The 24,935-nt window shown below is 56.2% G+C and overlaps 1 protein-coding gene across 12 annotated transcripts in view; it reads left to right on the top strand.

Annotated features, from left to right (window-relative positions):
• LINGO1 (leucine rich repeat and Ig domain containing 1) overlaps positions 1 to 24,935 on the top strand; it is a 215,465-nt gene that overhangs the window by 183,140 nt on the left and 7,390 nt on the right. For 6 of the 12 annotated variants that reach the window (XM_036090012.2, XM_036090009.2, XM_036090010.2 and 3 more), the window contains one exon: positions 3,543 to 6,445. In XM_036090012.2, the coding sequence (XP_035945905.1) occupies positions 3,555 to 5,399 (1,845 nt within the window). In that variant the 5' untranslated portion in view covers positions 3,543 to 3,554 and the 3' untranslated portion in view covers positions 5,400 to 6,445. Of the gene's footprint in view, positions 1 to 462; positions 487 to 1,435; positions 1,517 to 2,279; positions 3,514 to 3,542; positions 6,446 to 24,685; positions 24,838 to 24,935 lie in introns of those variants that run through there. The other 6 variants (XM_036090006.2, XM_036090007.2, XM_036090004.1 and 3 more) reach the window with 4 other exon arrangements.

Genomic DNA, 24,935 nt, shown 5'->3' with positions numbered 1-24,935 from the left:
CCCTCTGCGTGTGGGTCTGAGGGCTCTGCTCCCCCCATCACTCCGGCACTGGGAGGACTCAGGCTGCTGTGCGCTCTGAACATTGTGCCCCGGGCACGGCTCTCCCTTTGCCTGCCCACCTGCCTGCCTTTGATGTTTATTCCCGTTGTATTTATTGGTCCAGTTTTTAGACTCTTGCCTTGTGGGAAGCCCTTCAGGGGGCAGGGGTCCAAAATAAAACGCTGATTAAAATGCATAAAACACTTCTCCTTTGCCATTGCAGGAGTGACCAGCAGGGTTCACGGTGCCAGAAAGGCAGGAGCGACACAGTGCCCGTCAGCAGCTCTGGTGACCCCCGCAGACACAGCCCTGTCCGCACCCCTCGATGACAGGGACCCCATGGGGGTGTGAGACTGGGAGACTCGGGCCTGTGTGCCGGCTTGGGCAGGCATCTTAGCCTCTCCAGGCCTCAGTTTCCCCCCCTTTCAGGACAGCCACATGTAAAAGGTGAGGGATGAGGCAGTTTGGGGGCCTTGCCCTCCTGAAGCTGTCTTGGTCCTGTGGAGCATGGCCTGTTGTTCTGCGGGTCTCTCTGCCAGGTCAGGGGGTCGGGGGTGGAGGCTGGAGGGCAGCCATGCAAGGCCATGCCAGTCAGCTTTTCCATCAATGGATTTGAATTCCCCAGGTCCCTCACTGCTCACTCAGAGGGCCCTCAACCCCTGCAAAAGCTCTTGCGTACACTCTGTCTGTCCAAGAACATCACCGGGGGCTGTTCTGTGAGACAGAGGCACCCGTGACTGACCCAGCATTAAACATACAGGCACAGCGCCAAGTGCTGAGGCTTTGCAGCATATTTCCCTCTTTGTTCAGGTTGCCAGGAAGCTCACCCCTTTCGTCATTATGCAGGACTCGGTGGTATTCTTCCCTCGTTGGCTTGCTTTATCTTTTTATCGTCTTGTGGCATAATATTTTCTGTCAATTGGCTCAAGTGATTTTTAGAATGAGGTGTGTGCCGTACAACGGTTGCATAATGTCACTACTACTAAGTCTAAGATGCTTCGAAGTTATGGGAAAAAGATGATTTCTGACTGCGTAGGTTACGGACGGCTTCCTGGAGGAGGTGGCCTTTGAGAAAGGAGGTCACAAAGGCCGCTGGGGCAGGAGGCTGAGAGCGGTCTCCAAAAGGATGGTTTAGAGCCAGGACAAGGTGGGGACACCTGGGTGGCTTCATGGGGCAGACTGGTGGGAGATGAGAACATGGGTCGGGGGGAGGCAAGGTGGTGGTGGTGGCTTTGAATGCCTTATTCTGGTGTGTGTGAGGGGTTTCTGAACATCTCAGGTGACCTGTGCCCTGGCTGTCCCCCCTCTCGGTCCTCAGCCCCCTCTCCAGCAGCCCCCACCTCGCCCACCAGCCCAGCCCTGAGCTGGGCGCTCAAAGTCCCATTTACCTCCCCAGGTCCCCAGCCTCACTCCCGCGCCAGCCCCAGCTGCCGGCCCAATTACGTATCGATCGCCTGTCAGGATGTTTGCTTTTCTGGTGGGTCACTGGAGCATGTGTGGCTGTGGGAAATGGCCTGGTGGGGGTGGGGTGGGGGAGGCTGAACCACAGAGTCTAGAGAGAGGATGAGAGGGGCTGAGGGGACGGGGGTGGACAAAGCCGCTGGGGATAGCGAAACCTTGCAGATTCCATAACATGTCAGTGACACCCAGAGCCCCCTCTGGTTAATCAGTCACTTAGTCCATCAACGACCAGGGAGCACCTGTCAGGCCTGGGAGGCCACTGGAGCACCGGAAGGTGTGTGGCATGTCCCGCAGAGCAGAACTCTGCTCCCAGATCCACCCCCTCTGCGGGCTGGAGCCACAAGCTCTTTGAGCCCCCGTGGCCTGAAGGGGCGAAGGGTGGGTGACAAGACCTGCAGGCTTGAAAGCAGAGGCTCTGTGCAGGTGTAGGGGTGGTGCTGGGAGAGTTGAGGTAGGGATGTGGGACCCCCCCAGCCTGGGCTTCCCCTTCCTGCAGTGAGCCCCCCTGGGCGCCATGCGTGTGAGGCGTGTGAACAGGCAGCAGTCGGGCTCTGGTTCAGCCCCTGGGGCCATCTGGCCCACCCTCTGGAGTTTGGAGAAGTCCTCCTAGCCCCCTACTTACCCTGCTGGGCCAGTTTCCCAGGCGGTGGCACAGAGGAGGGACGGAGGAGATGGGGAGGCAGTCTGGGCACAAGTAGGAACAAGTCGCCTCGCAACACGGCTGGGAGAGGGTCATGGGGGGCTAGCTCCCGCACACCCCTTGCTTACTCCTCTTGCAGCCTGCACTCAAGCTGGGCCCCCCTCCTGGTGCCGTTACCCCTGTGAAAGCCACCCAAGCCCTGCATGTTCCTCAGGGCCCAGCTGTGATGAGCCTCGTGTCCTCAGTGCTGCAGCGGGGACTGGCCTCCAGCTAGCGGCCCGGCCCGTGGCTACCCACCTCAGACCAGCAGCTGCACAGAACCCTGGCTCTAGGAGGGGCGTGATCGGAACCCCGAGACACAGACAGATGAAGTCTGGTGGCCCTTCATCTCCCCGCATCTCCCCCTGGGGGTCAGAAATATCTTCTTGGAGCAGTAGACATTAAATCAAGCCATGGAGATGGGGTTCAACAGGCAGGGGAAGGGGCATTCCAGGAAGAAAGAACTGCAAGGGCCAAGGTCAGGAACATTCGTTCACTGGGCCCTGAGCCCTGAGCTCGGGAGGCCAGGGGGTCACAGTGGACCCGGAGGAAGGGGAGAGTCGGAGAGACTCCACGGCGAGGGGGCGGGCATCAGGGCAGAGTCCCAGCTTTCTGGCTGGGGAGCCCGCCACTGATCAGGAAAGCCCACTGGGGAGCAGATTCATGAACACGGACAGGTGCCACCGGGTTTGCTGATATCCCAGGGCTCTTGGGCTAGGGTTCAACTGCAGTGGTGGTGAGGAGGGGGCCATGGTGTCTGTGCCTGGGGAAGCTCAGGCTGAGAGGGTGGCCCCCAGCAGCCTCAGGAGCCCTGGCCTGGCAGGCTGGGGACCAGACATACTCCTCCGCAGGCTGTTCCCGGAGGCTTCAGCCTCTGAGCCCCTTTGATTCCCTCTGTGAGCCCTGAGGGCAACTCAGCAGGTCTGGCTTTATCCCTGATGAGCACCAGGGGAAGCTGAGGCTCAGGGTGTGCGGTGGGGTATGGGGTGCTTGCCTGGATCACATTGCCTATGAAACATTAAATGTAAAGGAGGTGGACGCCACCTGGGGTGCCAATGCCAGGCTCCTCTTCAGTGCACCCCACCCCCCATCCCAGGGATGCTGGGGAATTCCTTTGGGAGGGCTCTGGGCAGGGTCAGGAGCACGGAGGAAGCAGCGTGGGGTGGCAGGAGACTCTCTGGCCTGGGCATCTGGACCTCACTCGGGGGTCCTGGGTGGGTGTCCTGTGCCACTCTGGGCCCCCCGCCCCCCGCTCTCTGTCTGTGTCACGGACCCCCTGACAGGGCAGGAGGGCCCAGGGTGGGGCCGGCCAAACACTGTCCCCTAACCGCCGCCTCTGTCCTGTGCTTGCTCCTGGCTGCAGGTGAGCGAGAGGATGCTGGCGGGGGGCGCGAGGAGCATGCCCAGCCCCCTCCTGGCCTGCTGGCAGCCCATCCTCCTGCTGGTGCTGGGCTCGGTGCTGTCAGGCTCGGCCTCCGGCTGCCCGCCCCGCTGCGAGTGCTCGGCCCAGGAGCGGGCCGTGCTCTGTCACCGCAAGCGCTTCGTGGCGGTCCCTGAGGGCATCCCCACCGAGACGCGCCTGCTGGACCTGGGCAAGAACCGCATCAAGACGCTCAACCAGGACGAGTTCGCCAGCTTCCCGCACCTGGAAGAGCTGGAGCTCAACGAGAACATCGTGAGCGCCGTGGAGCCCGGCGCCTTCAACAACCTCTTCAGCCTGCGGACGCTGGGGCTGCGCAGCAACCGGCTGAAGCTCATCCCCCTGGGCGTCTTCACGGGCCTCAGTAACCTGACCAAGCTGGACATCAGCGAGAACAAGATCGTCATCTTGCTGGACTACATGTTCCAGGACCTGTACAACCTCAAGTCGCTGGAGGTTGGCGACAATGACCTCGTCTACATCTCTCACCGGGCCTTCAGCGGCCTCAACAGCCTGGAGCAGCTGACGCTGGAGAAATGCAACCTGACCTCCATCCCCACCGAGGCGCTGTCCCACCTGCACAGCCTCATCGTCCTGAGGCTGCGGCACCTCAACATCAACGCCATTCGGGACTACTCCTTCAAGAGGTTGTACCGGCTCAAGGTCTTGGAGATCTCCCACTGGCCCTATTTGGACACCATGACACCCAACTGCCTCTATGGCCTCAATCTGACCTCCCTGTCCATCACCCACTGCAACCTGACCACCGTGCCCTACCTGGCCGTGCGCCACCTGGTCTATCTCCGCTTCCTCAACCTCTCCTACAATCCCATCGGCACCATCGAGGGCTCCATGTTGCATGAGCTGCTGCGGCTGCAGGAGATCCAGCTGGTGGGTGGGCAGCTGGCCGTGGTGGAGCCCTACGCCTTCCGCGGCCTCAACTACCTGCGCGTGCTCAACGTCTCGGGCAACCAGCTGACCACCCTGGAGGAGTCGGCCTTCCACTCGGTGGGCAACCTGGAGACGCTCATCCTGGACTCCAACCCGCTGGCCTGCGACTGCCGGCTCCTGTGGGTGTTCCGGCGCCGCTGGCGGCTCAACTTCAACCGGCAGCAGCCCACGTGCGCCACGCCCGAGTTCGTCCAGGGCAAGGAGTTCAAGGACTTCCCCGACGTGCTCCTGCCCAACTACTTCACCTGCCGCCGCGCCCGCATCCGGGACCGCAAGGCGCAGCAGGTGTTCGTGGACGAGGGCCACACGGTGCAGTTCGTGTGCCGGGCGGACGGCGACCCGCCGCCCGCCATCCTCTGGCTCTCGCCCCGCAAGCACCTGGTTTCGGCCAAGAGCAACGGGCGGCTCACAGTCTTCCCCGACGGCACGCTGGAGGTGCGCTACGCCCAGGTGCAGGACAACGGCACGTACCTGTGCATCGCGGCCAACGCGGGCGGCAACGACTCGATGCCGGCCCACCTGCACGTGCGCAGCTACTCGCCCGACTGGCCCCATCAGCCCAACAAGACCTTCGCTTTCATCTCCAACCAGCCGGGCGAGGGAGAGGCCAACAGCACCCGAGCCACCGTGCCTTTCCCCTTCGACATCAAGACCCTCATCATCGCCACCACCATGGGCTTCATCTCTTTCCTGGGCGTCGTCCTCTTCTGCCTGGTGCTGTTGTTCCTCTGGAGCCGGGGCAAGGGCAACACGAAGCACAACATTGAGATCGAGTACGTGCCCCGCAAGTCGGACGCGGGCATCAGCTCTGCCGACGCGCCCCGCAAGTTCAACATGAAGATGATCTGAGGACGGGGCGGGGGGGGGCAGGGACCCCCGGGGCAGGCCGGGCAGGGGAAGGGGCCTGGCCACTGAGCGCTCGCTCCTCAGTCCTTCCCGCCGCTCCCCTGGCCCTCCACACACACCCCTGTTCCCTGCGGCTCCCCCCTACCCCCCACCCCCTGCCGGCCCTCACCGCCTGCCCTCTGTCTACCAGGACCTCCGCAGGCCAGGCCTGGGGACCCCATCTGCACAGGGCCACACGTTGACAGACTGGAGTCGGAAGCCGACAGACCGACACGCGGCACAGTCAATAATTCAATAAAAAAAAGTTACGAACTTCCTCTGTAACTTGGGTTTCAATAATTATGGATTTTTATGAAAACTTGAAATAATAAAAAGAGAAAAAAAAAAACCTATTTCCTATAGCTAGTCGGAATGCAAACTTTTGACGTCCTGATTGCTCCAGGGCCCTCTTCCAACTCAGTTTCTTGTTTTTCTCTTCTTCCTCCCCCTCCTCCTCCTCCTTCTCTTCCTCCTTTCTCTTCTCTTCCCCTATGGGGAGGGATCACTCAGGAAAACAGGAAAGGAGGCTCCAGCCCCCCCTGCCCGGGCAGCTGACAGGAGCGGGCAGGGCGGCAGGTGTGGGCCCGGCTCCGGGCTGGCCCTCTGCAGGGAGCAGGCGGAGGAGACAGGGCTGCCTGGTGGGGGTGGGGGCTGGTGGCCAAGCCGCCGGGAAGCGGTACTGCCGGGGGTCGGCGGCCCGACTCGGGTGTGGCTGAGACTCTGGACAGGGGCTGGGGTCCTCCTGCAGGACGGCACAGTCAGTGCAGAGGGCCCGGGGCTGGAGGCAGGACCGAGGCCTAACTTCTGGTCCCAGCTCTGCCACTGACTTACTGTGTGGTTTCAGACAGGTCACTGACCCTCTCTGGGCCTCAGTCTCCACATCTGTACAAATGGAAACGTGACCCCCTGCCCTGCCTACCTCACAGGGCTGTTGTGAGGAATTGATGAGATGATGTATGTGAAACACTTTGTAACCTGTAAAGCGCTGTGCACATGTGTGGGTGACTGTTCTCATTATGGTCATTATTATCTCACCGTGGGGGGAGCGTGGGGTCAGGCTTGAGGGCAGATCGGGGAAGGGCCGCTGCCTCCAGGGACTTGCAGAGGCTCTCCTTAGAACAGCAGCCCAGGCCGCTGCCCTCTGATGAGCCTAGCCCGGGCTCTGAAGAGTCGTGGGTGTGGGAGCGGGGTCCACTGCACTGGAGGTGACCTGGAGGGTCAGACGCCACCCCGCCCACTCACACCAAACCGGGCCGCTCCAAACTCGGCCTTGGGAAGGGCTGCTCCAGATGACAGAATTGCCAAGGGCCAGTCCGGTCGCCCTGTCACCTTCCCTGACTCCGTGGTCCCTGACTCAAGAGGCTGGGGACTAGCTCGGCCAGCATCTCTGTCGGGCAGGGAGGGCGCCCATTGGTGTGGAAAAAGGTTGATGGTCCCTGGGGAGCAGGCTAGACTAGTGATTATAGGCTCTGAGCTCTGAGCTTTGGGCTTGAGGTCCTGTTCTAGCACCGGCTAGCTCTTCAGGATTGTTACTTAACCCCTCTGAGCCTTGGTCTGCTTCTCTGTCACATAAAGATGATCTTACTCCTTTTGGTCATTAGGACGTTAAATGAAGGAGCATAGGTGTATTTGTTGTTTGGTGTGGTACCTGGCACCCAGTAAGCCCTCTACTGGTGCTGGTGGTGATTCCTATCAAGGCCAACTCTGGTGCAGATGCAGAGGCTGAGGACCAGAGAGGGTGGTAGCGTATCCAAAGCCACACAGCTTCTAAGTGACAGGACCAGGGCCTGGGAGTTCCAGACTCCCAGAGCCACAGACTCTTAAGCCTGGCTTGGGACTTCTCAGAGCCAGGCCTGGGGACCCCCACCTAGCAGGAGACCGCTTTGGGGAGCACAGGAGCAGAGAGGGGAGTCCTTGGGCAAGGGGGTGGCTTGTACATAACAAGAGGCCCGTGGTACCACATGAGGCTCCAAGAACCTGATAGGCCTGCTCACCTCCAGAGAGAGACAGGCACACAGCCTGTCCACGGCCCCAGCCCTAGGTACCTTGGTGGGCCCTGTTCTCCCTCAGGAGCCAGCCCGTGCATTGTTACTTACCCCTCTGAGACACCTAGGGTTTCACAAGCTTCTGGTAAGAGCAAGCGGTTCAAGGGGCCAGTGTATTCTTGGCTACTTCGAGGGAACCAGACCTCTGAGGAACTTCAAGGACACAAGAAAATTGTGAGGTTGTTTTCAGATAGGGGAGAGAGTCCTTTTGGGGGAATGTGAATGCCCAGGGCAGGAGGCTGGGTTGGCCCAAGCAAAGGCAGCCTGGGTTTTAGAACAGCCCCTTCCTAGGCGTGGGACCTCCATCTATCAAAGATAGTCATGAACTCAAGAGCCCTGCCAGATTGAAGGGGGAATGGCCTGCAGAGTCAGATGGCAGCAAGCACCTGGTCACCACCAGCCCGCCCCCGCCCCTGGTGTACTCCTCACCAATGAGAATTGGGGGCCCGGAGAGGGGAAGTAACACACGCAGAGTCACCCAGCGGAGTGATGGATGGGGCCTGGGCTTTGGGGTCAGGCAGACCTCGGGTCCAGTTCCATCTCAGGTGTGACAGTTGTTTGCTGCTGTACAATTTTCACCACCACGGCATCCTTACGGACAGGCAGGGAAGTGGCAGGTACTCAGGAACGGGGAAAGAAAGGGACCTGACGGGGGACGGTGGGAAACAGGGAGCTGGAACTTCAAATGAGACTGGGGTAGAAGCCAAGCCTGGCGATGTCCTCTGATTTGCCACGGAAGGCCTCGGGGCTGTGTGGGAGGATGGGAGCAGACGCAGGCCATCACTGCAGTTTGCCCAGGACAGAAAGAGTGGCCATGCTCTGGGGCCCTGGAGGACAAGGCCTCCCCCTGCGTGTGTTTGCGGGGATGGAGGTGACAGGGAGCCAGGGAGAAGGGGTCAGAGGAGCAGTGTAGACCCTGGCCAGTATTAGGAGTCCTGGGGGACCTTGAGCCTTTTAGGGCCTGAAGTCAAGGTTCATGAGGTATAAGGAGGGGGCACAGCACAGACCATCTGGAATTAAGTGATTTATTGGGGACCTCACAGAACCTGGTTCCGTGGTCTATCACCTTTCCTGCTTCTCTCCCCAATATTATGTCCTCTGATAACACAGGGTTAAAAGTCACCCCAGCTCCCACTCCAAAACCCCAACTCTAGCCTCTTTCAGAGTCCGGCTTGCTAGGGTCTCTGATCTCTTCATTCATAGTCTCCTGAGAAGAATCTGATTGGCCGCCTGCCAACCAATGGATTGGCTGCCCTAAGTCAGATGCTCATCCCTTTATCCAATTAGCTGAGGCCAAGGAACTCAACCGGCTCTAAGCCAAGTTTGGGTGAAGATGATGCGGAAAGAGCTAAGGGACCCTATCAGTTATTTATTGCTACATGACAACCACCCCAAAACTCAGTGGTTCAAAATAACAAGCATTTATTTGCTCCAACGCGCAACCTGGGCAGGGCTTGGTAAAGGCAGCTCGGCGCTGCTGTGCGTGGTGTTGATTAGGGAGATTAGGGGAAAGGACTGGTAGACTGGTAGACCAGACAAGCTTCTGGTAAGAGCAAGCGGTTCTTGCTGTGGCCGGAAGATCCACAGTGGCTTCTGGCCAGGGCTGTCTCAGCGGGGGAGGCCGGAAGGGCTGGAGGCCAGCCTGCTCCTCCATTTCCCTGTGGTCTCTCCAGCAGGCTAGCTGGACTTTTTCATGGTGGCTCGGCACTCTAAGACGGCAAAACGGAAACTGCCAGGTCTCTCGAAGCCTAGGCCAGGAATCAAGGCAAGTCACAGGCCCGCCTGGCTTCGAGGGGAGGGAGGACAGCCTCCAGCTCTTGGTGGGAGGAGCAGTGAAGTCACAGGACACAAGGGCATGCAGGACGCGAGGGTTAGTACAGCCACCTCTGGGGACCTCCACAGGGACCTCAGAGGCGCCTTTGTCCTCTTAGGAACCACTCATTGGTGCACAGGCCTCTACAGTTTACCTGGGAGTAGGGAATTAGCGAGCGATGATGACTGCCCCACAGATGGGTCTCTAGCTGGTAAGGAAAGAGTCAGGACTTGAACCAAGCTTGCTGCCCCTGAGCAAGTGTCCCTTTGAGCAGAAAGGAGGTGGGGGCTCCCCTGGAGTTATATGGCAATAGTAATAGTCATCACTGCCCACAGGCCAGACGCTTCCCCTACATTGTCTTTTTTTTTTTTTTTTAAGTAGGCTCCACACCCAGCACGGAGCCCAATGTGGGGCTTGAACTCACGACCCTGAGATCAAGACCTGAGCTGAGATCAGGAGTCTGACGCTTGATCGCCTGGGCCACCCAGGTACCCCTCACTTATGTTGTCTCATTTAATCCCACCACGAGGAGGTTCTAATCTCCTTTTCCGATGAGAAGGCAGGCTCAGGGAGAAGTGACTGTCCCGGGCTCCCCACCAGGGAGGTGATGAAGCCCAGATTCCTACTCAGGGTGCCAGGACTTCACAGCAGACAAAGCACCAGACTGGGCCCCTCACATTGAACCACCCTGGAACCAGGCTTCTCCTGTGTGGACGTGGCCACAGCCGCGTCACCTCCCGTGGCCGCCTTCCTTTGTGGGCCGGGATGGGTCGGTAGTGGACCATGTGCTGTGGGACAGGTGGGTGAGTGCAAGGGCGGGGGGGGGGGGCACGATCAAGGCTTCTACCAGTCCTTTCCCCTCCCAGCCCCCAGTCCACCTGGCCTCTCTGTGGGACCCAGAGGCCCAGCAGCCTGTTGTGAAGACCTGCAATCTGGCCCTGGTACCTACTGGGGCACTGGGTACTACTGGGCGGGGGTCCATGTAGCGCAGCCCTGGGGGTTTAGAGCCTTCCCCTGGGGGCGCCAGCTCTGACTGCCCGAGGTAGTTGATTGCTCAGCCTGTAAAGGGATTTGCAGCCTCCCCATAAACTATTATGGCTCATGCTGTGTCCCCAGCCCAGGCCCTGTCATCGTGCCGGCGGACTGCTGGTGTCTGGGAAGGCTAGGGTGGTGGGTCCTTTGGGAGCCATGGAGACTAAGCATGCCCCAGTGTCTCATCTCCCAGTTCCATCATGCCCCAGCCCTCACGCCAACCCCTGCCCTGGATGTGACCCCAGCAGGGACCAGGGCCTGGCTCTTCCTCGGCCCCTCCAGCTATATCCCCCATCCCTTCACTCTTGGTCTGGGCTGTGACACACTGCCCTGGAGAAGGCTCATCCTGGGGATGGAGCGGCAGAATGTTCTGGAGCAAGAGGAGGGGGAAGCTGATGGCAGAGGAAAGAAAAAGCCGGGCAGGAGGGAGGATGGGTGGGATGACCACCACGCCAGGTTCCCAGGATCCAGAGCTCAGCCCAAGTGCCGTGACTAGCGTGACTGTCTCCCTGTTTTGATGATGAGAAACATGAGTCTCAGAGAGGCTGAGCACTGCCCGAGGTTGCACAGCTAAGCAGTAGCAACTTGGAAAGCACACACAGAAAAATGTTCATTGTGCTCCCATTTTGCAGATAAGGAACTGAGATTCAGAGAGGGGAAGTGACAGGTCCAAGGCCACAAAATGAATGAGTCAGTCGTAGCACCAGCTCTGACTCAACTGAACTGGGGGGCAGCGATAGGCAGGCCACTGTTGTGGCCTCCAGAAAGATTTCCCATGGGAGACACAAGGTGAGGATGGCCCAGGGGGGCACCCAGCCCCAGAAGAGGGGAGCAGCTCGAGGCCCTGGTTTGCTCTCTAACAGGCATTTACATAGCTCATGAAGAAATACAGCGGCGTAAACAGGAGAGACACAGGCCCAGTAAAGCCGCGTTTCCTTTGTCTCTTGCCTGCCCAGGGCCTCTGACAGGACACTCCAAGGGCGCAGGGCGCAGACCTGGGTGGCAGCCCCAGAGCTGGAATTGGGTGTCTGTCTCTCTTAGGCTCTGTCCTGACCCCAGTGCTGTGAGGTGAGACACTTCACTGTGTGACCTTGCTCCAAGCCCTGAGCGCTTTTAGGCTGACCCTTCCCAAGGGCCTGAGAGAAGGCTGTCCCAATGGGGACTCCCCACTCCCCCTGCCTTCAGGGTTCACCCCAGACCTCAATGGTGTCCCTCATCCCACTTCCCTGCCCCCACACAGCTGCTGAAGTGAAGCAGGAGTTATAGCCTCTCTAGTAGAACAACATTTACTGCCCGGCCTTGCACCTGTGCCCATAAATTGCCCTCGCCATGCTTGGCACCAACCATGCAGTCACTGTGAACAGAGGCCCGAGGGGCCTGCCAGCCCATCCACCCGCCCGGGCCCCGGCCAGCTCAGGCCATCTATTACCCATCCCCTCCCACCTCCCTCCGGTGCTTCTCAGTGTGGGGCCAGCACAGTCCAAGTCCCCAGAGGCCTAGCCATCCGAGCAGCCCCATCTCCACAAACATACCCTGGAGATCACCTTTCTGGAGTCTTCCGATGACCTCCTAGGAACCCTGCCTGTCTTCTGCCCCTTGGGGTGAGTCCCTGCCCCTGCTGCCTTACTTTCCCTCTCTCTCTAGCTGGAGCTGGACCAGATGGGCTCCAAGAGCTCAGCTAGGTGAAATGACCCTGGAGAGTGGGACAAAATCCTCTGCTCCATGGTGAGTCCAGGTGGAGCCACGAGCAGGGCAGTAAGACTGGCCGAAGGCCCTGCGGCTACATGTGCCGGGCAGGCCTGCCTGACCACTGGCGGGCACCTGGCTGGCCAGGAGCCAGGAGGCTAACTGTTCTGTTTCTCCTGTCGGGCCGCTGGAAGGGAAAGGGACACCTCAAGGCTGCCGGGCCCTTGCAGTTGGCCAGAGGCAGAAGGGACGGCTGGAAGTGTAGGGTAGATGGGAGGATTGTTCTGTGATGTGGCAAAGAGCTGGAAGGGCCCATGATGGTTTCCAGTCCCCACTGGGCCCTCCAGCCGGCCTCCAGCCCTTCCCCACAAAAGGAGGCTTTCCAAACACAGGTGTAGGCAGGGGAGGCTGGGGTGGGGAGGCAGATAAGGGAGAAAGAGCTGGTAAAGACCCCATAGCGGCGGAGTGCAGTGCCCCACAGGCAATGGGGGGCTAAGGGACGGTCACCTTTCATGCCGAGAGTGCAGATAGGGGAGAGCAAAGCCTTTTTCAAGGGTCCACAGGCCTTCAGTTCCAGTTTCCCTGGTTTAGGATGAGGGAAAATGCTTTGATCGCTTCCTCTCTGCCCTTGAAGCCTCCCCTGTAGCAGGGATAGAATCCCTCTTCTGAGCTCTCAGTGCTCCTGTGAAAGGGAGGGCGGATGTGGGGGGGGCGGGTGCGGCAGGGCTGCAGAAGCGGAGGCAGGCGTTCTGTAGAGCACCATCTTGGCCATGGGGAGCTATCGTGGGCGCTTGAGCACGAGAGGGACACATCTCAGAACCTAAGGAGGAAAGATTTGAGGTGTGGGAGCAGAGGAAGCAGAGGCGGAGAATGCACACATGAGTTTGCACACCTCTATGCTCACAGACACGCACGCACACACCTACTGCAGCACGCACATGTGCAAACGGATTTCTACAACCTCACATATTCTCTCACACAAACACACAGCAATTTATGTGTCCACACAGAAACCTTGCACGCACTCATGCAAGCAAACACCCTGCGTGTACACATTGGTCCAGATACTAGGTGCTCACGCTGGTACACCACACCGGATACTCTCAGACCCACAGAGCCGCCCCCTTCGCGCGGCGCACGGAAGCACGGTACCCACGTCGCCAGGCGCCCCCTCGCAGAGGTCCACGCCCTGCCCTGTGCTCAGCGCTCACACACCCGGCGATACACACGTGAGCCTGCGCACGCACACACGTGCCCATGCAGACAGCGGGCCCGAGCCTCGCTCCGCCCCCGGGCCTGCGGCTGGCCAATGAGAGCTCAGCGGGTGCTGTCTCCTAGGCAACCAGTGGAGCTGTCCGGCTCCGGGTTGGGAAGGGGGGAGGGCGTGGCCATGGGGACGTCCCTCACTTCTGACCCGTGTGCCCCGAGGCCCTCGGTTTTTTTTACAGGGTTAGAAGGCAGAGCTAGGCTGAGGGCAGGAGTGGGAGGGGTACCTCGGAGACGCCCAGATATCGAGCCCAAAGCGAACCCCAATGACGCTGGTTCCCCCTCATGGGCTAGGGCAGGTGAGCATCCTGGCCAAAGATGCCCTGTGTGGCCCACCCAAAGAGGTCTATGGGAGGACCTGGCTTTGAAAGCTCCGGGGGGGCCTCTATGATCCAGCTCCGTCGCCTCTCGCCAGAGGAATCTGAAGAGCTTGCACTGGCCTCCTTTCTTTTCCTCAAATGCCCAAGCTTTCCCCTTGGGACCTCCCCACATGTTCTTCCCTCTGCTTGGGATGTCCCCTACTCACCTCTTCCTGCACCATACCCTCTCACACACTCACTTCTTTTCTTTTGGCAAACTTCAGCTCGTGGTATAGGTCGCCTCCCCAAATAGTCCTTTCCTCATCACCGCCGTCCCTGCCCCCCATTTGAAATCAATCCCCTGAGCTAGAGCCTGCCATCACCGGGACTAGCAAGAGCACACCTTGAGCATTTGGAAACACAGGAGATACCAAGAGATGGAGGCTGGTCAAAGGGGTCAAGTGTAGGAATGCAAGGGATCTGGAGCCAGACAACCTGGGTCTAAATCCTGACTCTGCCACATAGCAGCTGTGTGTGACTTTGGGCAAGTTGCCCGTGGAACTTGTGAGGATTAAATTAGATCACACCTGCAAAGCACTTAGAACAGTGTCTGGCATGGAGCAACTGACCAGTAAATGCTTCTGCTATTATTCTTCTTATGGACTCCCCATTATAAATAATGCCACCTTCCCCACAGAGCTTCCAGACCCCGGCCTCATTCAGAACATGAGGCCATGGACCAGGAGACTCAAAGGTGGTGAACAATGGAGGCTTTGCCCCTGATACACAGCCAGACTTATTCCAACACCGGGTGCCCTGTCCAAGAGGGAGACTTGTTCCATTGGGGCAGAAATTAAGAGTCCATGGTGTCTTTTATCACTCTGTTTGTCACTCTGTGCCCTGCATAACAGCCACAGTGATTTCTAGCGTGATCACAGTGCCCCACCTCTGAGCAAGCCCTGTGTGCGGTTCTGGCCTCCAGTTCTCCTGCAGTCTCTCCCAGGGCCTGGGCCAAGTGGGGTTGTTTTCAAATGGCCAGCCCCCATCCTCTCATCCCCATCCCCACTCTGGGGGGTGGGTAAGCAGCAGCCCTCCACCCCCATCGCAGCAGGACTTCCACTCTGCCCTGCTTTGCATAATTGGCTTCTGGTGAGATCCACTGGAAGCGATTTGGCACACCCTGGTTTATGTCTGTGCTCCACACTAATCAGCCAGGCGCCCTGGAGTATAATACTGCACTTCTCCCTAAAAACAGGGATAATCATTCCCACCTTACAGTTTGTTGGGAAGTTTGGCCTCAATTCCCATGGAAAGTACCTGGCTTGCGGGATATGCCCAGTAGGGGCCAGCTGCAGTCCTTTGCTGGGCCCTTCAGGACTATGGGGCTCCAAGCTGGGGTACATTTCAGATTTCAGTGCTGTCTGTATCCAAAACGATTGGATGACAAGGAACAGAAACCCACTTAAAAACGTACTCTCACAAGGGATTTTCTGTAAGCAGATAGTCTCAGGGAAGGCCATCACAGCCAGCTTCCCCTCTCTCCTGGTGGCTCAGCTTCTGGCTTTCGGGTCACCTGTCTGTCTCTGCAGAGATGATCAGAGGCTGTCTGACTGAGTACAGCTAACCTAGGAAGGCTCCCCATGGCCTCTGTGTTCAATTCTAAAGAAACCATGATGGGCCAGGATGAGGTCAGTTGTCCACCCTTTGTCCAATCAGCTGAGGTAGGGAACAGAAGGTAGGGAAGGCCACCTCTTCCAGGATTTAGGAGTGGGATCTTTAAGTAGGAGTGTGAGTATAGTGAAAAAGGTGGCTTTCTCTAGACTTGTGGTTCACAATGCTGGCTGCACATTGGAATCACCAGGGGAGCTTTAAAAAAATACTGCTACCTAACTCCCACTCCCAGAGATTCTGATTTCATTGGCTTGGGGTGATGCCAGGGTAATAAAATTTTCAAGAGTTCCCCAGGTGATTCTAAAGTGCAGCCAAGGTACAGACCACTACTTTCAAGAATTCCTGCTGGCTGAGTCCACACTGTGGTGTCATCCATCCCTCTAGTTAGTCTCCCTTTGGGCCAGATGAGAAATTCATCCTCCATGGCCTAAATCAGTGATTCCGAAGCCATCCCCCAGATAAGATAAGGTCAGAATCCTGATTCCCCAGTCCAGTCCATCCCTACTGAATCTGAACATTGGGAGAGGAGTTCTGCTGATTCTTATCACCAAGCAAGGTGGGGACACTGGGCTAAATGATAACTTTACCCACTCTCCATGCAGCTGACATTCAGTCATGGGGGAAATCACCCCAAGTGCAGTGAACACTTCCAGGTAGCAAGGCAAGGGGGAGTAGAAAAAAGCTTTCAGGCCAGCACTGTACAGTTGCCATCAGCAGAGGCCCACCTGTCCCCTCTGTAGAGAAGTCAGTGATGGGAGCAGCCCTGACACCCCCAGATCTCCATGCTCAAAGAACAGGGTGGACATCCATTGTCCCGTCTGCCTTGTGTGAGGTGCCTGCCCCCCAACTAAGACTAAGAACTGTCTTCTGTCTTTTTTTTTTTAAGATTTTATTTATTTATTTGACAGAGAGAGACAGTGAGAGAGGGAACACAAGCAGGGGGAGTGGGAGAGGGAGAAGCAGGCTTCCCGCCGAGCAGGGAGCCCGATGCAGGGCTCAATCCCAGGACCCTGGGATCATGACCCGAGCTGAAGGCAGACGCTTAACTGACTGAGCCACCCAGGTGCCCCTGTCTTCTGTCTTCTAATGGAACCCTCTCTCCTGGCCATAGCTCCATCTAGGAGAGGGTACCCAACACCAGCTGAGCCGATCCATAGCCACCTCTCCTTGTTGGTGTGAGGAGACAAGAAAAAATGGCACCTACCCCAAGTGTAGCTAGTCAGAAACCTTCCCTAGGATATTTGAACTTGGAAGCAGAGAATACCAATACCGGTGTTTCTCTGGAGTACAGACTGGGAAAGGTGAATCTGGGAGTTACCATGAGCCAAGTTTCCAGTTCACAGAGGATGCAGGGAGAAGCAGAGGCAAATTGTGGGGAGTGTCCCTGAATCTGCTTTTCTCTGTGGTACCCTGAGCCTGGCTCTTGGTGGGCCCCAGGTCTGAGTCCCAACAACTATGGGCACAGCACAATTAGCACCTTTCCTACCACATACCATGGGCCACTGGCTACCCCTTCTCAGCTAATCCCACATTTTATCTGAGGTCTGTTTCTTGCCACCTGAGTCCTAGGGTCCTGTGTTTTAGGGCCAGTTTCAGTGAATTTCTTTCCTTTTCCAGAAAAACGCCCTTTGAATGTAAGGTTACAGAGAAATTTAAAGAAACACGGTGCACCATGAACTGCCAGGTTTCCCTGCCCCAAACTGAAAACCATCTAGAAGTTCTCTCATCTCTGCTCTTCTGTCATATTTGCTCCATTCTCCTCATCTCTGACAACCAAGCTTTTACATTTTACTTACCAACGTGCACTTAGCTGAGCTTGACTACCCTAAGATAGCAGCTCCTGCCAGGAGCCCGCACAACCTGGAATCTCAGTTCCCTGCAGCTAACCTAATAGTTGTGCTCTGATTTTAAATTCCCATGAGACACACTCTGATTGGCCGAGTTATAGTCAGGTGACCTCAACCTGGTCCAATCGGCTGGGGCCGGGGGAGGGCTGCCATGGAGAACAAGGACCCACCCTTGTTCACCAGCTCCTGGACACCGTCCTTGGAACTCTGGGACATGAGGGAGATTACTTTCGGATAAACTTAAATGAAACCACACTTTCTCCATGAGAGTTTGTTCCTCAGCAAGTCAAGAAGAGAGTGGAAGTCTTAACAAGGGGGTCGGCTGATTCTGCTAGCGGGGCCTGGGAGCTGGCAAAGAGAGCTGGGCAGGGGTGACCCTCACCCTCACCCCTGAGGCAGCAGCTGCAGGCCTGCTTTGCATCCTGTCCAGATATTTCCAGTAAATAAACATTGACGCTTTCGATATCATGTTAATTTCACAGGCGGCTGCTCTGCTGACAGTTTCCACACTCCGCCAGCGCCTCTTGTCAGTTTTATACTCACAGCCCTGCTCGCAGGCTGCCCGACAGACAGACATAAAAACAAATGGCTCAGAAAGCCCTGGGGAAATGACAGTGAACAGCACAGGTGCCTAGGTTGGGCCGAAACAGCCCTGTCCGCGGTGCTGAAGTTGACCCGGGCGAGGGCCAGGCCACAGGGCTTAGAATCCCTTAGTGTAACCTTGGTCAAGTCTCTCTCTACCTTTCTGGGCCACAGGATTCAAGTCCCTGAAAGGAGTTAATTTTGTAGCATTGCTTCTTTGGGACCTTGACTGCGAGTGCTGGGCAACCCCTGACTCTAAAAGACTCTTCTTGAACTTCCCAGGGGAATCCAATCCAAATGAAGGCTTTTCCCTGGGTTTGACCTTCAGCACAATCCCCAAAGACGTTTGAGCAGAAATTTATCCCAATTCTGCAGATGGGATAGCTGAGGCCTAATGCAGGGCAGTAATTTTCTCCGTTTCACAGCAGGAGACATGAGGAGAACCAAGGCAGGAACTGGGGGGGTCTGGTTCCAGCTCCAGCTGCTTTGACAGCTGTCAGCCACATAAGCCAGAGTCCTAGGGCCACAGGGATGTTGGGGCCAGAGACCCCTGCCTTGTCCCAAGCTCAGCTGAGCCAGCCCCTTGGAGCATTTAGGCTTCTTCTGGACATGCATAGTCATGAGGCCTCATGCATATGTATGATTTATTCCTATTATAAGCTGAGCTAAGGCGCTACTTTCCAGCTAGGTCCTCCTGTGCTCTAGGGCCCTCTCTGTCAACCAATGTTCCTAGGTTTCCTTCAGGGAGCCCACTGATAGGCCCTCTTTACTCCACACCAACACGCACTGGGAGCTGAATGGGGGAAACTGGGCAGGGAGCTCCTCTGGGTGCCGGGATACCTTCCTTCTTCCTCTGGTTGCTGCTATGGCTGCTTCTGCACGCTTCCACCTGGTGGGAAGGAACATTTGCATCAGCCGGGCCGGTGCTGCCACACATCCTGTCACCTCCCCAAGGTCTAAGTTGGACCCCAAAAGGGATGAGGCGGAGGCAGGTCATAAGCGACTACAGTGATGGCCCACCTCCTTGTCTGCCATCTACTTCCTGAATAAAGGCTTCACTAGCCTGGAGGGACATGTGGGGGCACTGCAGCCCAGGGGTGGTGACAGGGAGCAGGAGGAGATATCTTGGCCTCCCAGGTTGCTGTCCAGGATGACTCAGATGGCCATCTTCTCTGGGGGCAGGGCTCTGGAGTGCCCACATGGCAGCTCACACACACCACTGGCGCCTGCTTCTGCTCAATAAAGCCTCATTAATGGACTTAAGTGAATTGAAGTCATTAACACTGTTATCAGAGGTAGGCAGAGGTTGGCGCCTGCCTCCTAGCCCCAGCCCACAGTCTGGGGAACTTGGGCAAGGCCTTCACATCTCAGGGCCCTCACCTATAAATTGGGGCATGAGTGCCCCTCCCTGCCACACACACACACACACACACACACACACACACACAGCGCTGTAGCTTCCATCACCTACAGGCCAAGATTTTTTTTAAAGATTTATTAATTTATTTGAGGGGTTAGGCAGAGGGGGAGGGAGAGACAGAATCTTAAGCAGACTCCCTGCTGAGTGCAGAGCCCGACCTGGAGCTCAGTCTCACGACCCTGAGATCATGACCCAAGCTGAAATCAAGTGTCCGATGGACACTCAACTGACTGAGCCACCCAGGCGCCCCCAGGCCAAGATCCCTAAGCTCCTGAGGCCAGCATTCAAGGCCACCTGGGCTGGTTCTTTCCACCTCTCTAGTTACTCCTCCACGCTACTCCCCACCCCAAGCCCCTGCATACAGATTTGTGCTTTGCACATGCTACTTCCTCTGACTGGAAATTCAACTCTGCTTTTTCCCTAGCCCTGCTCCAGGCTGCTAAACTCCTGAGCAGCCTTCAAACCCCTGTGCCAGTGTTACCTCCTCTAGGAAGGCTTCCCTGACCACCACCCATCCCAGGCTGGGTTATATAGTCCCTCTCTCTGGGGCCGCCTAAGGGAACCACCCACAAGAGAGGTTATGTCTTGGACAATTTTTTTTTAAAGATTTTATTTATTTATTTGACAGAGAGAGACACAGCGAGAGAGGGAACACAAGCAGGCGGAGTGGGAGAGGGAGAAGCAGGCTTCCCACCGAGTGGGGAGCCCGATGAGGAGCTCGATCCCAGGACCCTGGGATTATGACCTGAGCCAAAGGCAGACGCTTAACGACTGAGCCACCCAGGCGCCCCTGTCTTGGACAAATTTAAAAGAAAGCCCACTTTCCCCATGAGGAATTGCCCTGAAGGGCTTGTTCCTAAGCAAGTCAAGAAGAAAGCAGAGGTCAGGACAGGGCCCCAGCTTCTCTCTGTCATCTGAGGTGTGGTTGTCTATTTAGGTGTTTGTCTCCCCCACCAGCTACATCTACTTGAGACACCAGAGTCCAGGTCTGTCTCACCCAGTGCTAGGCACACATAGGTGCACTCCTCTGTTGGATTTCCAGAAGAAGCAAGGGGGGAATTGTTCTAGGAGCTTCCTCCAGAACCTTTTCTCCAAAGAGCCCTTGGCAAGAAGGAAGGACATAGCCTCCCTCCAATCCCTTCCCCTCTCTCTCCCAAGTCCCTGCTCAGCACCTTCAGAATCACTTAATTTTTACAGATTTTTCCTCCTTAATTACAGCCCATGTAACAAATAAATAAAAGAGGGAAGAAAAGTGCAGATGCTGCCAGCCTCTCGCTGCGGCATCCCGGGAGCTCTGAGCCAGGACAAAGGTGGTGGGAGAGAGGGTTTCAGACCGGAGAGTGGTTCTCACACTGGTACCTCCTCATCATCTCTGGCTCCAAGACGAGTTGTACTGGGGCCTCTCCAGGCCAGAGACCTTCTTGGCTACACTGGGCAGGTAGGAGCTCTCTAGACCTCTCCCTCTCTGGCTCCTGGTGGGAGAATTGTCTCCTAAATGAAGATAATCCCTTGCAACTGCCGTTTATTGAGGGCCTTCTGTGTGTCAGGCACTTGGCTCAACCACTGCTATGATCATCATAGCAACACTTACCATAAGCCATTCCAGAGGGGGGAAACTGAGGTCCAGAAAGATAAGTGATTGCCCACTAGGAAGTAGGTCTGATTTCAAGGTCTGCACTTCCCATGAAACCATGCTGCCTCCCACATGAGCAAGCCAACCCCCTCTGAGGGGTGGTTTGAGCATCTCCGGGGCAATCCCACCATTACCTCTGCTGCCCCAGCAAGGGCCACATTCTCTCGCTTTTCTTCTCTCTGCATTGGGAATGGACAAGGAAAGCCACCAAAATCCTTTCTCCTTTCTCACTGCATATACTGGATGGGTGAAGATGGTCAGAAGCATTTTTATTGCAAGGGATGTAAAAACAAAGCACAGGGGCGCCTGGGTTGGCTCAGTTGGTTAGGCATCTGACTTTGGCTCAGTTCATGATCTCAGGGTCCAGGGATCAAGCCCTGAATTGGGCTCAAGCCCCTGTCCAAGTTGGGCTCCCCACTCAGCAGGGAGTCTGCTTGTCCCTTTCCCTCTGCCCCTCCCCCCTCCCCTCCTTGTGCTCTCTCTCAAATAAATAAAAATCTTAAAAAAGGAATAAAAACAAAGCACAGAGGAGCCAAAAACAAACCATCAAGACACATTTCTTCTCTTAAAGCATGAGAACGTGACCGCTAAGCCCCAGTTTCTAATCTGTCAAGGCCACAGCATCCTGTGCAGGGCAGGTAGAGCCTCGTGTCGGCTGGGCCTGGTGGCTCTGGGCCTCTGTGGCTCTGGGCCACCTTGCCTTTCACTGACAGAGAAGAACTGACCCTGAAGAAAAAATAATCCAAACCCAGCTGCCCAGGCCAACGCTGATCCCCTCTCTCTGTCAAGAGATTCGTCCCTTATAGGGATCTGGATTTCTCTGATGTAAGGGGTGGGTGAATTCTGTCCACCTCCCCTGCCCCCAAGCAGGGATGACGGAGCAGCAGGAATAATGGAGGTGACTTTGGCCTCTGAAGGGGTGGGAGGAAGCAGCACACGCCCGGAGTGTATTGTTCCTGCCCCCACCCCCAACCCACAGGCCTCATGTTTAGCTGTGTAGTGGGGTACATGGGGAAAGGGCATCCAGGCCGGCTGGTGGGGCAGCATCCGGGGTAGGAACAATTCATTCATTCATCGAATGTTAATTCAACACCTACCGTGTGCCAGGCAGTGCTCCTCCAGCTGTGGGCACTGGGGACAGCGAAGAACAAAACTCAGACAAGTTCCTGCCTTTGTCAAACTTAGGGTCTTGTGTAAACATTTTCTGTAAAGGTTGGAAGTAAATATTTTATGCTTCATGGGCCACATGCAGCCTTTGTTGCACATTCGTCTTTGTATTCTTACAACCCTTTAAGAATGCACCAATGATTCTTAGTTCATGGGCTGCACAGAAACAGATTGCTGGCTAAATTTGGCCCATGGGCCCTAGTTGGTCAATCCTTGGTCTGGTGCAACTATCCGATAGAAGGATAATGTGAGTCACATCAATCTAAGATTTAATCACACATCAATTTAAGATTGATGTGTGATTAAATCACATCATCACATCAATTTAAGATTTGTAGTAGCTTCATTAAAAAAGTGAAACAAAACAGGTGAAATTAATTTTATTAATATAGTTTATTTAAGCCAATATATCCATAATATTTTCATGTTAAGATTCTTCAGTGGCTCCCCGTTGCTCTCAAAGTGAAGTCCAAAATCCCTTCCTGTGGTCTCCAGGGATATATGTCAGGATGGTTTTTGCCGCAAGTAACAAAATGTCAAACTAGCACTGCCTTAAACCTAATCAAATGTACTCACAAAGCAGGAAATCCAAGTAGGTGGACCTCCCCTCACTTCTCATTGGCCAGAACTGGGTCACATGCCCATCCCCGAGCCAATCATTCACTGGTAAAGATATAGACTGGCCACTCCCCTACCCCGGGCTGAGGTCAATTCCCCCGCTGCGTTGGGGGAGGGTGGGGAGGATGTTGTAACAGCCCGCCGTCCAGCACAGCTCTCTTGCGATGGATTCAGCTCATGCCTCCGGCGCATCCCCGCCACCCTCGGCCTCACACTCTATGATCTAGCCTCCTCTGGCCCACCGAAGTGCCTCCCTTTGCCTTTAAGGCTTCATACATGCTGTTCCTTCTCCTTGGAATGCTTTTCCCATTCTCTGCCTCTCTCCTCACCTTTGCCTGGCTACTTCCTCTTCTCCTCTAAGCTTCAGGCCAGATGCCATCTCCATAGGAAGACCACACCTGGTCCCCCAGATCAGACCGAGGGCTCCATGAGGGACAGAGACCACAGCATACTCACTTCCCAGTGCTAGCACAGAACCTATACAGAGTAGGTGCTTAATAAATACTTGTTGAATAGGACCATCTTTGGGCACTTCTCCTTGTGGAGTTGTGGTGAGCCTGGAAGACAGAGCAGGTCCCCATGCCACCCAGGGCCTTATAGAGAGTAGTACCCTGCACAGGGACAGGCCAGGTCAGGAGACCCAAGTTCAAGTGCCAGATCTCCCTCTGACCTTGGGTGTGACCTTGGGCAGGACTTCTCTGGGCCTGACCAGGGTTTGGGAATGGTGGGTAGATGGTATTGCTTGGAGCTGGGGCAGGGAGCTGAGCCCAAGGCACGTGCTGCCCCTCTGTCCAAGGCAGGGGCTGTGATGCCCGCAGAGCAGGGCCCATGTAAATTCAGGCTTCCTCAGCGGGTAGGGCTCCAAGCCTCTAAGAGAGTAGGAGGCAGGAAAAAAGCAGGATTGAAATTCCATCAGGCACTCACTGAGCCTGCTCCCTGGAGCCCCTGTGCCTTTGTTCCATTTAATCAATATGTAATTAAACCGAAATCCCACCTTAAGAATTTCCAGCGGTGTTAAGACCAGGCTTTCCAAGGGGCTGGCAGAGTCGAGGCTCCTGGGTCCTCCAGCTATTAGCCCTTCACCAGACTGGCCTGCTCCCCAGGCCTCAAGGTCACCTTCCCCAGCCGGCCAGGCCCCAGGGGGACTCTAGTCTTCCACACAGGCTTTCCAGGGGAGATGGTGGGGCAAGAGGATCAGGAGGTGGGTGCGAGCTTCCTGGGCCACCATTACCACCCCGGGCTGTCCCGGGTCTGGTTGCCCTCGTGTGACAGGGAGGAAACTGAGGACAGTGAGGCCATGGCAGAAATGGCTCTCAAGCTGGCCTGCCCCACCCACCTCCCTCCTCTCTCCTCTCCCCTCCGGGCTCTGATACCCCGGGCTGCTGCGTGCTGAGCACTTACCGCGTGCCATACACTATTCTCTCCTTCACCGGCATTAACCCATTTAATCTTCCAAACACCCGTGAGGGAGGTATTCATATTAACTCCATGTTAACATGAAGAAACTGAGGCCCAGAGCCCCCGGTCTCACCAGCTGATTGATGGTGGAGCTAGGATTTAAACCCAGTGCTGCTTCTTCCAGAGCCTTAAGCACTCAGCGCCACAGTGTTGGGACCTCACTGCCAAGACTCTGTGACCTCCATCACCAGGAGCCCCAGAGACCCCAGGCCCCCTCCTGGTTGGCCCCACACCTACCACAACCGCCCCTCAGGTACCTCCTCACAAACCCAGAACTGGCTTTCAGGTGAGAGGCTAAAACTCCTCCAGGGCTCCCGCCGTCAACACCTCCAAGCCCCCTGAGTTCTCCTGCACGGACAGCTCTGTGGTCAGGGACGTCTGAAAGCCTGCCCTTAAATCAACATTGGCTGGCAGCGATGTAACATGAGCCACAAGGGCAAGCACACACGCGACTTCAGTGCAAGGCACACACATGACTTCAGTGCAAGCACACACGCGACTTCAGTGCAAGCACACATGCAACTTAAAATTGTTAGTAAGTAACCACACTTAAGGAAAAAAGAAACAGGTGTAATGAGTTTAAATATATATTTAACCCAATGCATCTAAAATAGTATCATTTCCACATATAATCAGTATTAAAAATGATGGAGCTATTTTACATTCTTTTATAGTCGTCAGTCTCTGAAATCTGGTGCATATTTTCCACTTAGGGCACATCTGGATTCAGACGAGCCCCATGTCAAGTGCTCAGTGGCCACGTATGGCCGGGGGCTCCATGCGGGACAGCGCAGCCTTTGACAGCCTCACCCCGTGTGCTGGTAAAACACCACGAGAAAGGAAAGGATGGAGTTCCTGCTTCAAGGTCAGTCTGAGCCCACTCAAGCAAGGGGACCTGTAGGAGGAAAACCACAGGGAGGAATATAAGCGATGCATTCCCCACCTTAAGTGTTCTTTAGGGAG

Source organism: Halichoerus grypus, chromosome 8 (genome assembly GCF_964656455.1).
Source record: "Halichoerus grypus chromosome 8, mHalGry1.hap1.1, whole genome shotgun sequence".
Taxonomy (NCBI): domain Eukaryota; kingdom Metazoa; phylum Chordata; class Mammalia; order Carnivora; family Phocidae; genus Halichoerus; species Halichoerus grypus.
This window is presented reverse-complemented; position numbering and strand designations above follow the sequence as displayed.